Genomic DNA, 17,020 nt, shown 5'->3' on the forward strand with positions numbered 1-17,020 from the left:
GGAGATGACTGGTAGATTCTTTCGATTTCTCTTTTACTCTCTGGATCTAAGATATTTGACATTTTTCCTTGATTTGCTAGAAATATGATATCTAGTGAATATGGGAAAATATATGGGAAAACTGAATATATTTAGCATATATTGAGTTGCTTGCTATCTAGGGGAGAAAAGGGAGAAAATTTTGGAACATGTAGTTTTGCAAGATTAAATGTTGAAAACTATCTTTTCATGCATTTTGACAATAAAAAGCTATTATTTAAAAATATGATATCTAGGCTCTTTTTAAAAAATAATGACTTCCAGATATTAGAATAATTCTGAAATTATCTCTCTATGATCTGTTTTCTAAGTCAGTTGTTTCGCTGATAAGATATTACACATTTGGGTTAGCTAGGTGGAACAGTGGAGAGAGCACCAGCCCTAAAGTCAGGAGAACCTGAATGCAAATCTGATCTCAGACACTTAATACTTCCTACCTGTGTGACCCTGGGCAAGTCACTTAACCCCAATTGCCTCAACCCCTCCCCCCAAAAAAAAGATTTTTCGCATTTCCTTCTATTTTTTCATTCTTTTGACTTTGTTTTATTGTTTCTTGGTGTCTCGTGGAGTCATTAGCTTCCACTTGCCCAGCTTTAATTTTTTACAGAATCATTTTCTTTAACTAACTTTTGTTCCTCTTTTCCTTCTTGACGAATTTTGCTTTTTAAGAAATTCTTTTTTTCAGTGAATTTTTTATGCCTCTTTTACTATTAAGTCAATTCTATTTTTTAAGGTGTTGGGTTCCTTTTTTACCAAGCAGGTTTTTTTTTTTTTTTTTAACTTTTCAGAATTATCATGCATTACTCTCATTTCTTTTCTCATGTTTCCTTTACCACTCATCTCTTTCTTTAACTCTTCCAGAAATTCTTGTTAGGCTTGGATTCAATTAGCATACTTTGCTTATAGATGCTTTCACATTATTGTCTTTTGAGTTTGGGTTTTGGTCTGCCCTGTCATCATAGTAGCTTTTTATAATCAAGTAATTTTTTTTTCTTTCTTGCTCATTTTTCTGGCTTATTTCTTGAGTTTGAACTTTATATAAAAGTTGTGTTCTGTTTGCCTGGGGTGTGGGGAAGCACTGTCCCAACCTTCAGACTTTTTCATGTTATTTTCAGAGCTAGTGCTGGGGATCTGCAAATTATCAGTATTTCATAGTATTGTGATCTGGGGAAAGGCGTAGTCACTGCTTTCCTGGTCTGTGCTCTGGTCTTTATTCACCCCTATTGTCCTGTATGCTTATGTTCCTCTTGGCCCTGGAATTGTGTCCAGGACCCCTGCTCACTTGTGAGTAAACATAAGTGATTCTCTGCGTATGGGCAATAGAGTTGCCATTCAGTGCCAGCTACACCCAATGCCAGCAGAGGATCCCCTGTAATCTCTTTTTGACCAATTGTTAGATTCCCTTACTATCTCTGAGCTGAGAATTCTTAAAGTTGTTGCTGCCACTGTTGCCACTGCTATTATAGTGGCCATTTCCAAGGCTTACTACTTACTAGTACTATTGTTGTGTCAGCCCGCATCATAGTGTCACAGACCTCTTCTGCTCACTTCCTAACTTGTCTTTGGCTAGAAAAATGTTTCACTCTGACCTTTTTTTGGCTCTGCTGCTCCAATATTTGATTTGAGGAATTATTTTAAAGTAGTTTGGAGGGGAATCTTGGGAGAATTCAGCTGGGTTGCTACCTATATGTCACCATCTTGGCTCCACCTCTTAGTAAGGACTTTTAAATTTGAATATAACTGAATTCACAGGTAAAGATCTTTTTGGCAAGGGACACATATATTGTACTATCAGCAGCAGGGAAGAAAAGTTATTGAGTTTATGGCAAGTCACTTAACCTCCTCAGGTAGCTGATTTCTTCATCCGTGAAACTAAATGGCCTGAGATCCCTTTTAGTTCCAGATTCTATGATCTTATGGTCTGATGAATCAGAATTCTGCAAAGCATCTACTGTGAAGGATTCTATTTCTTAGTTTAAAACCCTTTGCCTCCTTATCCAGGAAGAACAAGCATATTAGGCTATTCTCCATAATTTACATCTCCTCAGTATTGATTGAATCTGCTATGGAATATAAGATAATCATTTGAAAATTCAAACATATATGGAAATGCAAACACATATTTCTTGGGCATTCATATAGGAATGTTTTAATAAAAACAGACAAACAAAGCATTGACTGAGAATTCTTTCTCTCAGCAAACACAATTATTAGCAGGCAAGAGAGGGATGTAGAGGACAGTACACTGGGGAACTGCACCACAATGTTGACACAAAAGAAAATATAACCAAAGATGCAATTTCATTAAGAAAGAGAACCCTATACCTCAGAGCTTTTCCACCCCTCAGTAGAAGGATCAGGGGACAGGAGCGGCAGACGTGAAATTAGGGATGCCATAACATGAGGACCATGGTCAAGAAGTTGGATAAAGGAATGGGATCCAGTCACCATTAGTGAAAGTTGACAGAGGCTGTTAAGTATAGGATAGTAGTCTCTGCTCTCCCTCTCCATGTTATCATTCACAGCAAAGTTCAAGGGGACTAAGTAAGGGCCTCCAAGCAGCTGATAGATCTTACCAAGATAAGTATAAAGAGGAACTTAATGAATGAATTGGTAGTTGTTCTTCCTCACTGCTGACCCTATCCAAATTTCCTTAGCTGGACATCTGTAAGGTCTACATATATATGTATATAGTAGGCTAACAAAGACTCTCAGGTGTGTTGAATATTCAGTCCTCAATATATTCACCCCCTAGGATCATGGGTCATTGGTCTTAAATGTTGAATACATTTATTATTTTGTAATCGCTCAAAGAAGGAAATGCTTTAGGCTCTAGCTAAGAGAAAGCCTTAGGTAGCTTCCTAAGGTTTAAGTGATTAACTTAATCATTGGAGGCTGTGTGTTCAATGTATTCAGTGTTCCCGCTGGCATTGTTTAAACCGGAGTTGGGATTTTGGAGTCTCTCCATAGGTCTTTGATTCTAACACGTTAGCACCTTCTCCATCTTCTCCATCTGGAGCTGAGGTGATTTTCATTTTCTATATGCTAGGATTTGGCAATTTGTGTTCTTGTGAAAGCAACTAAATGTAATCGGGAGGAAGCCCTCAATGGGGGTTCACCCTAATTGTCAAGTTCTTATAGCATTTTCACTGAGGGAAGAGGGAGAGAGGAAAAATGCTATTTTTATCTTGGCCAGTTCCATGGCTTTAAAAAAGATATTTCTTTTGTAGGTCTGGCTGCTGCCCTCAGCAGTGCATTGCTGCCTGTGGTTCCCCAAATCTCTCGTCTTCACCAAGACTAGGAAGTTCCAGGGAAACACTCTTCAAAGTCATCAGGGGCCTTGTGAGCTGGTGGAAGAAATGGGTCAGAGACAGGATTCTGGAAGATCATCCCTGGGAGAACCATGTTTTTCTGCATGAGATCATTTGGAGTCCAAATTGAGTACTTGAAGAGTAAGGTCCTTTCTGTAAATAAGAGAAAGCATGTGTCTCCATATGATCCTAGCTGTAGCAAGGTCATTTTTGAGCTGGTCTGACTCTATTTGTCTTAGGAAATCTCCCAAACTTTTATAGGGAATTCGGAAAATATTTTTGGCCAACAGGAAAGAGAAAATCCCGCAGCACAAAGTACAGACATGGGCCCAGAAACTGAACAGACAGACTGCTGTAAACCCACCGTTTAATAAGGCATTAAAATGCCATCGACCTGGACACATTTTTTTAAAGAGCTATGAAAATAAATGCCATTCAAATAATTAGGATCTTATGCTTCAGCCCTGCTTCCATTGGTGATCAGAGATTTTCTCTCAGGAATCAGATCTGAGTCAGATGTTCCAAAGAGGTCGTCAAGGATCTAAACCAGCCTTCTGCGGATGGGCCATCATTCAGGATGGTCCCCTGTGCATCTCCCAAGTGCAAATTACTCTGCATCAAGAAATTCTGTCTCCCTGGACAATATTTTGGGACACTTGGCATTTGGACGTTACCAAAGTAGCCTGTCAGCTTGCCATCCTCTTAAGTAGCAGCCTTTGTGCCAAGTGGGCAAGCTCATTAGGACCCTTGCTTTTGCCAACACCATTTAAAGGAGAAGAGGGAGCAGAGAAGAAAGCAGACGTAGCAGCTTCGGACTCGTTGCTCCAAAAAGAAGCAATGAGTCATTTGAAAGCCTACGCAAAAGCATAAATAGGCCCCAAATTGGGTGGAGAGCTGAAGTGGGAGGATTTGTTTGCAAACATAGCTGCAGGGTAGAAAGATGTCTTTTCACCAGTTACAGCCGAAATGAGGAAGCTGCCTCCCAGCTATTTCCTGCCCCTGGAGCATTTGAATTTTCGCAGGAAAAGAGTACAGCAGTCACTTCATTCCACCCCTGGGTAGTTAAAATTGGGTAAAAGTTGCCACTTTCTAACTCTTTGTTTGCTCAGCTTCTAACGGCTCCAAAGTACTCAGACTACAGCAACTTGGAACATAAATTACTGATTTGTCTTCTCTTTATTGGTAAGGTAAAAAAAAAAAAAAATCATTTTCTTGGAAACTATGAAATGTTGATTCACTGGGTATAAAATAAAGAACTTGAACCGGGAGAGCTCATTCACCTTTAGATGAGATTGTACCTTTAATACACGTTTATCCTGTACATGTTTTAAAAATCAGTATTTTGGTCCTACTTTTGGTGTCTAACTATAATATGCTTTCAGCTGGTGATATTGCAGATTTTGCAGATGTAAGAAAGACCTTAGAGAACATCTAGCCTAGGGGCCCTAGCGTCTTCATATACATGTGTATACATATATATATAGACACACATGCACAACACACATATATTGATTACTGTATTTCAATATAATTGGTTTTCTTTGTAAAACGCAATTTTGCTTGATGTATTTAAAAATATGATTCTGAGAAGGGTTTTACTAGACTGCTGGAGGCGTCCATGAGTCACCAGAAAAGGTTAAGAGTCCCTGCTCAGTGCTGAACCCTTGGCTTTGTGGTTTGGGAAGCCGAGGATTCAATTAGGAAAGCACCTTATTCAGGGATACACGATTGTGGATGCTAGACCCAGAATTGAAGTCTCTGCTCTCTACTTTTAAATTCAGTTTCTTCCTCTTCCTCCTCCTCCCCCTCCTCCTACTCTTCCCCCTCCTTCTCCCCCTCGTCCTCTTCCTCCTCCTCCTCCTCCTCCTCCTCCTCCTCCTCCTCTTTCTCTTTCTTCTTTCTTCATTGCAAGGCATTGGATTATGCAGAGGAATTCCAAGTCCTTGAATCTCGTCATGGTCTTTGCATATTGATTTCTTCTTCATTTTTTATTTCCATAATCTGTTTACCCTCCAGCAAGCTTTATATCTATAAAGAAGGTTGTGTATAGTTTTTTGTTGTTATTTATTCAAGTCAACAGAATGAACTATGTATGTTTCTGTGTCTTTGGAGAATCTGGCAGTTCTTGAGTGGTAGCTGGACTAAATGCATTAGGTTTGCTGAGCAAAAGAGAAGTGATAGAGAAAAACAGAGGGGAAAAGATAGACACACAGAAAGAGACAGAGAGAGGGACAGAGAGAGAGAGAGAGAGAGAGAGAGAGAGAGAGACAGAGACAGAGAGAGACAGAGAGAGACAGAGAGACAGAGAGAGAGACAGAGAGACAGAGACAGAGAGAGAGACAGAGAGGGGGAGGAAGGGAGAGAGAGGAGAGAAGGAGGAAGGGAGGAGGAGAGACAAAAACACACACATGTGTATAGAGAGAAAGCGAGACAGAGAGAGACAGAGAGACGGGACAGAGACAGGGAGACGGGGAAAGACAGAGAGAGCGCTGGAGGCTTGGCTTTAATTAAATTTGGCTTTAGTGACTCCTAATACCTGGGCAGTTGATTAAAGGCGAGAAAAATGTCATTACAGAGGCTTTCCATAGGTGGCAGCCTCACCTTCCGGGTTTGACTCAAAAGTTGCCAGCCTGGGGTTTAAAAAGGATCCAGCGAACTTAGCCCTGGAGGCCGTGAGTCGCCTTCTGGCTAAAGGCGCGCGTCGCAATCAGGAGCCTCGCGGTCCAGAGCAGTAGCGGGCTGGAAGGGGAGAGGACCCCCGCGAGCCGGCCTGACTGGCGTGTTTGCCCAGTCGTCGTAAATGATTAGTCCGCAAGAGCAGGATAACACGGAGAACTTAGTCCCCCGCAGGAGTCGGCTGGAGGAAATTAAAGGATCAACAACATAAGAGGCGCTCTGTGGCGGGGCTGCTCCAGACCGCAGCCACAGGCTTTTCCGTGTAGGCCGGAAATTGACCTCATCAAAAGCTGAGGCTTCAGACCCAGGAGTGGGATGATAAGGCAGGTGATGATCCTAAATCATTCGCCTCCGAGTTGGCAGCGCCCGTCAATTCCCCGCCACCCCTCGTTCCCCAAACCTTTTCTCCCCTAAAAAGCAATGTTGGGGTAGCGTTTTTAACCTTTCTTTTCCACAAAAAAAGTGAAAACACTATAGGAAATCTCTAATTCTTCCCTCCTACCCCTGGTCTCACTCAGGACCATAGATTTAGAGCTAGAAGAGATCCCAAAAGTCGTCTAGTCTGACCCACTTATTTTATAAATAAGGAAAACTGCCCACAGACTTACCAATAGTAAGTAGCTGAGCCAGGATTCGATCTCCCCCCTGCACTATATCCCCTTCAAAGGGCTCTTCATAGGCTTCTTGGGTCAAGAAGCACACGCTCCTTTCTTACCGGAGCTACTTTGGGTTGTCCTGAACTAGTAAAACTCCATGAAATGAATAGCATTCCCCCCCCGCCCCCCGAATAGTGTAGGGGATGTTGAATTATCCTTGCCTGACCCGTATTAGTTTCTCAGGGTCCAGGTTTTCCTTTGGAATCCCAAGTAGAGCTGCAGACTCCTGGAATATGTGGTGAAAGGGAGCTTGGGATAGTTTGAAAGCCACAGTACTGGAAGTCTCAAGAATTTCTTTGCCTCCGATATCTCCTAAAATGTTATTTGACTATGCATATTTAGCCTTTAGAATCAAGCGAGGAATGCTTAGCAATGATCTCCCCCCCAAAAAGTATGGTTAGGAATGTCCTCATGTACGAAGAAAGTTAAAAACCCCAAAACTCCGATAAATGTGCACCTGAATGCTTTTTCCTACTTTACTTCTGTTGTAGCCATAAAGTCCCTAGAAAATAATAACTTTCTGGGGGAAAAAAACTTCACATTTTTCAAGCACCTACAAATGTAACTTTCTCAGAGGAACAGCATGAGAGAAGATCAATATTTCTTTCAGAGAACTGTGAAAGAAGCAGAAATATCACTGATGGTGTCAAAGGGGACACCAACAGACAGTCACCATGATTTGTTAATCTTCTCCAGAAAAAAGATAGGTCTTTTTTTTTTTTTTAAACATAATCAATCTGGCTTCAGCAGATCTTTCTAGGGTTACTAACCAGCACTCTTTATTGTGCACTTAATTTTGGGCTGCTCTCGAATTCAATTCGTTTTGTCCTTGTCTTTCTCTTTCCTCACTCTCTTGCCTAATAAAATCCGGTGGAATATCCTGAGGAGGAAGGAAGGAATCAAGAAGGGCTTTCAGTAAAAGATAACACAAGTTGGGTAGGAAGAGGTGAGAAGAAAAGAATGAATTTATACACTGCAATAATATATATATATATATATCCCTCCTCCTCAGGATATTATCATGTATGTCCTTGTAGCCTAAGCGCAGTATTTTCAAGGAGGACCTTCCAGGTATCACAGACTGAGTAAAGTAGGAACTGTGCATTCAGTTGCACATTTATCAGAGTTTTGGGGGTTTTAACTTTCTTCATACATGAGGACACTCCTAACCATACTTTTTTGTTGTTGTTGTTTTAGGGCACTGGGTAGTGCAGTAGAACCTGAATTCAATGTGACTTCAGACACATACAGGTGGATGATTGAGCCAAAAAAAAAAATCTTTTTTCTCCTTCTTCCCCTATTAAAAGAAAAAAACAAAACACTTGTGACAAATATACATAATCAAGCAAAGTGAATTCCAGCATTTACCACCTCCAAAAACTATGTGCCTTAATCTACCTTCTAAGCCCATAACCCTTATGTCAGGAGGTTACCCAGACTTTTTCTCAGGCTGAAACCATAGAGAAAGAGGAAGGAGAAGTTACTTGGTGGCTACCAGGCCCCCCCCCTTTTTTTTATAGTTCATACATAAAACATTAGCTAAATTGAAATGTTCCTGAATTTGGCTACTCTTTTTATTCCCAAATTGATCCTCAAGAGTTTTATATTTTTGCTATCAACTGACCAAATCCAAGTTGTGTATTGTAGAATATCTGACAAAGATGCTGAGGATTTGTATCCCTTAGACCTTTGTCCACTTCCACCAGTATGAGCTGGCCCTCCCTAAAGACAATCATATGGTATAGGAAACACAAATAGACAATAAATATACATATATACCTATATATTTGCTTATATAGCATGCTGCAATAATATTCCAGTATAGAGTCGTTCTTTCCTTCTTCTCATCTCTTTCTACCCAACTGAGAGGAATTAAAATAAAAGGGATTGAATAGATTTTTAAATTAATGGAAACTTCCTTATCAAAGAGCTTTGGGGAAGCTGAGGGGGAAAGAGGCAGTGGAATGGGATTTCTCTTATTCTCACCTATAGCAGTTGTATATTTCATCCCAATACTATCCATCTTCTCTGTCTTGTGTGACTTCCATTTTGCCCAATTTGCCTATCTCCCATAAACAGCTTTAGAAAGAGATTTTTCACATTTCCCTGTTGGTTGTATGGGGCTGTGCACTCAAGCTCTGTTCTTTTCTATGTCCCAAGAAATGCTCTGAGAACACAGCCCTTCTCCTTCCTTATTCTCCATGGTCTCAGCCCTAGCCTATGAAAATGTCTGGTCAGAAGATTCTCCAGCCTCAAAAGAAACAGTCAGTCAGTCAACAAGCTTTTATTAAGCTTTTACTATATACCAGCTCTCACATAAAGGGAGCTGAAAAGGAAGGAGAGTAGAAAGGAAGATAGAAAAAGTCCTGTAGAAATGAGGCAAGTATGCAGCCTGAAAAGGGAGGAAAACATATTTGTTCTGGACGTCAACCTTAAATCAGAGATTCTGAGAAGACCAGCCAATCAGAAGGTGAAGGATGGACAATGTTGTCCTTAGTTTTTGAAGAAGACCAAAATGACATCACTACATTAGAGTCGTGTTACAGTGAGTCTGTGCTTGATCAGAACAATATGAGTTTGGAATGCTCTACTCCCAGGGCGGGCACAAATAGGCTCTATGAACATTTGGGGTGGACTCTATCTTTGAGCATCTCACATTTCATCTGAGCTACTTCAGTTCTGCTTTGCTCATAGAGCACAGCACCTTCTCTGATGAGGGCCCAAGTGTCTTCCGTGTTGTGATGTACTATGAAGTGAATCAGTTCTAAAGTTCTTAAAAGAGACTGAGAGTGTCTTTGTATCACTTTTTTGACTACCTTGCCCTGTGTAAGTCCTCTATAGAATAGCCTTTTTGGCAAGTGTACACATGGGATTGGAACAGTGGGGCAGCCTAATAGAGCTGTGCCCTCTGCAGTAGAGCTGGAATGCTTGGTAGTTTAATTCAAGAAAGGACCTCAGTGTCTGATACCTTATCCTGCCAGGTGATCTCCAGAATCTTCTAAGACAATTCAAATGGAAGTGATTCAATTTCTTGGCATGGTGCTGGTAAACTGTGCGCATGTACAATAAAGGGGTCAGCACAACAGTTCTGTAGACCTTCAGTTTGGTAGTCAGTCTCCTCTCCCACACTTTTACTTCAGAGCCTCCCAAACACTAAGTTTATCTCTGGAAATGCGGGCATCCTTGGAAAGTATACAGCCAAGCTAAGTAGACTCATCTACAGCATTCAGAATTCCTCCATTGGCTGTAACCAATGGTTCCATTTATGGATGATGGTGGTACTGGTTGATGTAGTGCTGTGCTTTCTTTGTTAGTTGTTAGTCCAAAATTAGCACAAGTAGCATATAATGCAACTTTGTTGCATCTCAGCTACAGAGACTGCTCTGAGTGCACAATCATGTGCAAACAAAAAACCTTACACCAACACTCCTTCCACTTTCGTTTTGGCTTGTAAGCTCTTCAAGTTGGAGAATTTACCATTCTAGTGTTTGCCTGTGTTTTTATCCAGATGAGCAAATGCAATGCTGTACACCAAATCCCTGAAAGATGTCCCTTCCTTTTCTGATCCACTGTTGCCAGAGCTTGTTGTTCTTGTCCTTCATTCTAGAAGAGAACTGTGACATCAGAGAAGTGCCATGATATGCAAGTTAATTGGATTTAAGTAAGGGAGGGCTGCTGCCAACTGTGTGCTGGCTCAACTTACCCTCCAAGTTAGCAACAAAATTTTCCCTTTCAGAGAAGGGCTCTGATTTCTTGTTATTAATTCTTCTGGTAGTCTTTATCTTGGGGTCACTGATTTTTATGAATGTGAGGGTGGGAGGAAAAAGGAAAGAAAGAAGGAAGGAGAAGGAAAGAAGAAGGAAGAAAGGTGGGAAGGAAAAGGGAAGAAGAAAAGGAGGAAAGGAAAAAGGGAAAGAGAGGAAAAGAAGGAAAAAGAGAGGGGGAGGAAGGAAAAGAGGAAGAGAGGGGAAGGAGCGAAGGAAGAAGGGATGAAAGAAGCAAAAAAAGTTTCCCAACTGACTGTTCCAGTTGGGTTCCCAACGGAGTAGCTCTACTCACAGAGATTGTCATTTATCCTTAGTTCTTGAAGAGGGCCATGGCATCAGAGGATGATGCCACGACATGCAAGTGAATTGGATTGAAGTGAGGGAGGGCTGTGCAAGGTCAACGGCCTTACTTTCCCCTCCAGAGCCATCTGGGTGCAATGGTCCAATATAGATCAGAATGTCCTGTTTTGGCACAGGGAGGATAAGATTCTCAAGATCTTACTAAATTTTTTCTTTGACTCATCAGGCTCATCAGGTGACATGGCCACCTTTGTCAAGGTGGAAGCATAAGCACTGATGCTGGTGACATGATGTTTTCGTGTAATTGATAATTGCATTGCATTACCATGAGTCTGTCATTTATTTTTTTTTTTTTGGTAGACATATCCCCTTCTTTCACTAGATTAGTTTTTATTGCAAAACCTACACCAGTTTCATACCATTTCCCTTCACTGTATCCATTCCAAAAAATATATATATCTGATTTCAGTAAAATGGCTTTGATTTACTAGTCTTGTTTAACTCAGGGCTGCCATTTGGATGCACTGCCTGTTGAACTTTCTCACAAGAGCTATTCATCTTTGAGCTCTACTGAATTTTGTGTTGTCTGTAAGTGTGCACATATTACATGTACCAATGGAGAGTGGAATCAACTTTGCAGAAGTTTTTGATTTTTTTATTTCAACTACAGGATGGGATCTCCACCTGCCATCGTAGTAAGAATTGGGTAAGCAGACAATTTCTAGAGCACCTTTTTTAGCCCTTTCCCTACACCCAGAGGTAAGAAATGCAGCCCTTAAAAAAGCTACCCAGACACCTAGGAGGATACCAAATTCCATTGCTGCTTTCAGTGAGACGATGACCTATGGCCTGGGCTGTCTGTATACAGGATTGTGAGTACATTTCCCAGTATATCTGCATCTACTGCTTCATCACTCAGCCATCGCCATAGGACTTTGAGATAAGTAGAAATGATATGGGTGATATCTTTTAAGTAATGCATAAATTGTATTTAAGTGAGATAGAGTTTCACAGTCACCGGCCTCACTATCTCTTCCAGAGTTATCACTGTCCAGTGGAAGGACAGAATCAAAATGACTGGTGATGGCTGGAGATGCAGTGGATGACCTTGGTGTTTTTGATGTCTAACTAGGTTCTAAGCTTTCCACAGAACCTGCTCTGTTGCCTTTATGGCCATTGGAACAGATTATTCTTATCCACCATTCCACCAGGGAAAGTCTTCTTCATATGTTTTCAGTAAAAGTACTTCTAACTCACTGTAGGATCTGAAACACCTGTTATTCTTAACCTGCTTTAGTCTGTCTACTGAAATGGCTTACTGGGACATGGCCACTGCGTATGCTGCAGCTTCTTGGAGCTATAGGTGAGAGTTAGGTGGATCAAGTGGACACCAAAGGAAGAAAGCAACCCTGAAAAGGGTTCAACCACCCTCACACCAGAGCTATTAGTCTTCCCCAAACCCCTAAAGAGTAGATCAATGAACTGAGCAGGCAACTTAAAAACCTAGAAAAAGAAGAAATTTAAAATCCCCAATTAAACAACAAATTAGAAATTCTGAAAAACAAAAGATAGATTAATAAAATTGAAAGCAAGAAAATTATTGAAGTAATAAACAAAACTAAGAGTTGGTTTTATGGGGGAACAATAAAATACAAATCTTTGGCTAATTGGATTTTTAAAAAGAAGAAAACCAAATTACTCATATCAAAAATAAAATGGGTGAATTTACCACCAAGGAAAAGGAAATTAAAACAATAACAGCAGCACCCAATTCCATTAAGAATGCTAATTAGCATGAATAAATGGAGGTTTCCTTAAAATAATAAATAGTATCTATTTAAAACCACCAGCAAGCATTATATGTAATGAGGACAAGTTAGAAGCCTTTCCCATAAGACCAGAGGTGAAACAAGGATGCCCATTGTCCCCACTATTATTCAGTATTATACTAGAAATACAATAAGAGAATTTAGCAATAAGGGGAAAACAATTAAGGAATTAGAATAGACAATGAGACAAAACTATCACATTGCCAATGATATGATGGTATACTTAGAGAATCAACTAAAAAATTCTTGAAATAACAATTTTAGCAAAGTTAAAGGATATAAAATAAGTACATATAAATCATTAGCATTTCTATGCATTACAAAGTTCAACAGCAGAAGATAAAAAAATTAATTCCATCTAAAATACTTGTAGACAATATAAAATATTTGGGAGTCTACTTGCCAGACAAACCCAGGAAGTATATGAATACAATTATAAAACACTTCAAATAAAGTCAGATCAATAAAATTGGAAAAAATATCAATTGCTCATGGTTATTGAGTTAATATAATTCTACCTAAATTAACTACTTATTCAGTACCATACCAATCTACCAAAAATTATTTTATAGAGCTAGACAAAATAATATAATTCATCTGGAAGAACAAAAGATAAAGAATATAAAGATGATGAAAAAAAAAAAAAAGGCAAAAGAAGATAGCCTAGCCATACTAGATCTACAACTCTATTATAAAGAAGCAATCATCAAAACTATTTGGTACTGGCAGTGGATCAAGTGGGAATAGATTAGGTACACAAGACATAGTAGTAAATGACTCTAGTAATATACTGTTTGATAAGCCTAAAGACTCCAATTTCTGGGATAAGAACTCATTTGAAAAAAACTTCTGGGAAAACTGGAAAGTAGAATGGTAAGACTGAAATATAGACCAACATCTCACAGTATATACCAAGATAAGGTCAAAATGGGTAGATGATTTAGAAATAAAGGATGATACATCCGCAAATTAGGAGAGCAAAAAATAAATCACCTGTTCGATCTGTGAAGTGAATAATTTATGACCAAAAATAAAATAGAGAATATTATGAAATGCAAAATGGATAATTTTGATTATATTAAATTAACAAGTTTTTGCACAAAGAAAACTAATGCAATCAAGATTAGAAGGAAAGCAAAAAGATGAGAAACAATTTTTACAAAAAGTGTTTCTGATAAAAGCCTCATTTCTTAAATATATAGAGAAGTGAATCAGATTTATGAAAATATATAGTGCAGAAATACATGATAAATGATCAAAGGATATAAACAGTTTTCAGATGAAGAAATTAAAGTTATCTATAGTCTTTTGAAAAAAATGTTCTAAATCACTATTGATTAGAGAAATGAAAATTAAAACAACTGAGATATCACTTCACAGGTATTAGATTGGCTAATATGCCAGAAAATAAAAATGATAAAATTGGAGATATGGTAAAACTGAGACACTAATACATTGTTGGTGGAGTTGCAAACTCATCCAATCCACTCTGGAAAGCAATTTGGAACTCTGCCCAAAAAGCTCTAAAACTGCATATATTTTAATCCAGCAAAGCCACTACTAGACCTGTATCCCAAAGTGATCATAAAAAAAGGAAAGGGACCCACACATACAAAAATGTTTATAGTAGCTCTTTTTGTGGTGACAAAGAGTTGGAAACTGAAGGAATGCCCATCAATTGGGAAATGGCTGAACAAGTTGTGGTATATGAATATAATGGGATACTATTGTGGTATTAGAAATGATAAGCAGGTGGATTTCTTTTTTTTTTATTTAATAGCCTTTTATTTACAGGTTATATGCATGGATAACTTTACAGCATTAACAATTGCCAAACCTCTTGTTCCAATTTTTCACCTCTTACCCCCCACCCCCTCCCCAAGATGGCAGGATGACCAGTAGATGTTAAATACATTAAAATATAAATTAGATACACAATAACCAAAACGTTATTTTGCTGTACAAAAAGAATCAGACTCTGAAATATTGTACAATTAACTTGTGAAGGAAATAAAAAATGCAGGTGGGCATAAATATAGGGATTGGGAATTCAATGTAATGGTTTTTAGTCATCTCCCAGAGTTCTTTCTCTGGGCATAGCGGGTTCAGTTCATTACTGCTCCATTGGAAATGATTTGGTTGATCTCGTTGCTGAGGATGGCCAGGTCCATCAGAACTGGTCATCATATAGTATTGTTGTTGAAGTATATAATGATCTCCTGGTCCTGCTCATTTCACTCAGCATCAGTTCATGTAAGTCTCTCCAGGCCTTTCTGAAATCATCCTGTTGGTCATTTCTTACAGAACAGTAATATTCTATAATATTCATATACCACAATTTATTCAGCCATTCTCCAACTGATGGACATCCATTCAGTTTCCAGTTTCTAGCTACTACAAAAAGGGCTGCCACAAACATTTGAAGCAGGTGGATTTCAGAAAAACCTGGAAGGACTTACATGAACTTATGTTAAGTGAAGAGAGCAAAATCAGGAGAAAATTATACTTAAGAGTAACATTGTGCAGTGATCAACTTTGATAGACTTAGCTCTTCTCAGCAATACAACCATCTAAGACAATTACAAAAGACACAATGCAGAACATGCTATCCACATCCAGAGAAAGAATTATAAAGTCTGGGTGCAGTTCAAAACATATTATTTTCACTTTTTTTGCTTTTTGTAATTTTTCCCTTTTGTTCTTTTTTTTTTCTTTTATAACATGACTAATGTGGTAATATGTTTCCATTATTGCACGTGTGTTTCAGATTGCTTGCTTTCTGAGGAAGAAAGGGAAGAAGAAAAATTTGGAACTCAAAATCTTTTCCTTTAAAATTTTTAATAATAGCTTTTTATTTTCAAAATACATACAAAGATAGTTTTCAACATTCACCCTTGCAAAATCTTGTATTCCAAATTTTTCTCCCTACCATCTTCTTCCCCCTCCCCTAAACAGCAAGTAATCTAGTATAGATTAAACATGTGCAATTCTGCACATTTATCATGCTGCACAAGAAAAATCAGATTAAAAAGGGAGGAAATGAGAAAGGAAAAAAGCAAGCAAACAACAGTAACAAAAAAGATGAAAATACTTTGTTGTCATCTACATTCAGTTCCCACAATCCTCTTTCTGGATATAGATGGATCTCTCTATTATAAGTCTGTTGGACTTGCCTCACTGAAACATCTTATTGTTGAAAACAGCTATGTCCATCAGAACTGATCATCACATAATTTTGATATTGTGTACAATGTTCTCTTGGTTCTACTTATTTCACTTGGTGTCAGTTCATATAAGTCTTCCTAGGCTTTTCTGAAATTATCCTGCTGATCATTTCTTAGAACAATAATATTCCATAAAATTCAAATACCATAACTTATTTAGGCATTCTCCAGTGGATGGGCATCTACTCAGTTTCCAGTTCCTTGTCACTACAAAAAGAACTGCTACAAATATTTTTGCACATGTGGGTATTTTTTCCTCTTTTATGATCTCTTTGGGATACAGACCCAATAAAGACACTGCTGTATCAAAGAGTATGCACAGTATTATAGCCCTTTGGGCACAGGAAGCTCAAAATCTTATAAAAATGAATGCTGATTTTTGATTTCCTTCACAAGCTAATTGTACAATATTTCAGAGTCTGATTCTTTTTGTACAGAAAAATAACGTTTTGGTCATGTATACTTATTGTGTATCTAATTTATATTTTAATATATTTAATATCTACTGATCATCCTGCCATCTAGGGGAGGGGGTGGGGGGGTAAGAGGTAAAAAATTGGAACAAGAGGTTTGGCAATTGTTAATGCTGTAAAGTTACCCATGCATATATCCTGTAAATAAAAGGCTATTAAATAAAAAAATAAAATAAAAAAAATAAAAAAATAAAAAATAAATAAATAAAAATGAATGCTGAAAACTATCTTTACATGTAATTAAAAAATACAATTTACAAAAACAAAAACAAACTTCTGACACTGTCTTTAGAAGTAACGGAGCAAACTCTTGTAAAGTAACCACATAACATGACGCCATCTTAGTCTACATCTAGTTCTCCACCAAAAAAAAAAAAAAAAATGTTGCTCATTCAGCCAGCTTTAATGGTTTCCTTCTTTGAAAAAGAACTACTGATTTCTGACCATTATTTATTTATCTTCCTCTGGGAACCTTGGAATGTGTTCAATTGAGAAGGAATGACAAAGAATAAGATCATTTTGAAAAATTCTCCTGAAATAACTTGTTGAGTCTCTTTCTTCTCTCATTTCACTAATATGAATTCCAGGATAGAGCTGATTTGACTTAACTAGATTTTTAAAATGACTTAAGTGAGGTTTATATTTGTTATGAGAATTTGCTTTCTATCAATCCCTTGAAAACTAATGAACTTCTGAAATAAAATTCCTCCCACCTTACCAAATATTCAGGTGGTATATTTTTGGA

The 17,020-nt window shown here is 38.3% G+C and overlaps 1 protein-coding gene across 4 annotated transcripts in view; it reads left to right on the top strand.

The window, feature by feature from the left end:
- Nucleotides 1–4,618, top strand: part of BRIP1 (BRCA1 interacting protein C-terminal helicase 1) — a 378,898-nt gene extending 374,280 nt beyond the window's left edge. For all 4 annotated transcript variants that reach the window (XM_031966520.1, XM_031966521.1, XM_031966523.1 and 1 more), the window contains one exon: nt 3,270–4,618. In XM_031966520.1, the coding sequence (XP_031822380.1) occupies nt 3,270–3,458 (189 nt within the window). In that variant the 3' untranslated portion in view covers nt 3,459–4,618. The remainder of the gene's footprint in view (nt 1–3,269) is intronic.
- The last annotated feature ends 12,402 nt before the right edge of the window (nt 4,619–17,020 follow it).

The sequence above is a fragment of the Sarcophilus harrisii genome, chromosome 4, assembly GCF_902635505.1.
Source record: "Sarcophilus harrisii chromosome 4, mSarHar1.11, whole genome shotgun sequence".
In the NCBI taxonomy this organism is placed as follows: Eukaryota; Metazoa; Chordata; class Mammalia; order Dasyuromorphia; family Dasyuridae; genus Sarcophilus; species Sarcophilus harrisii.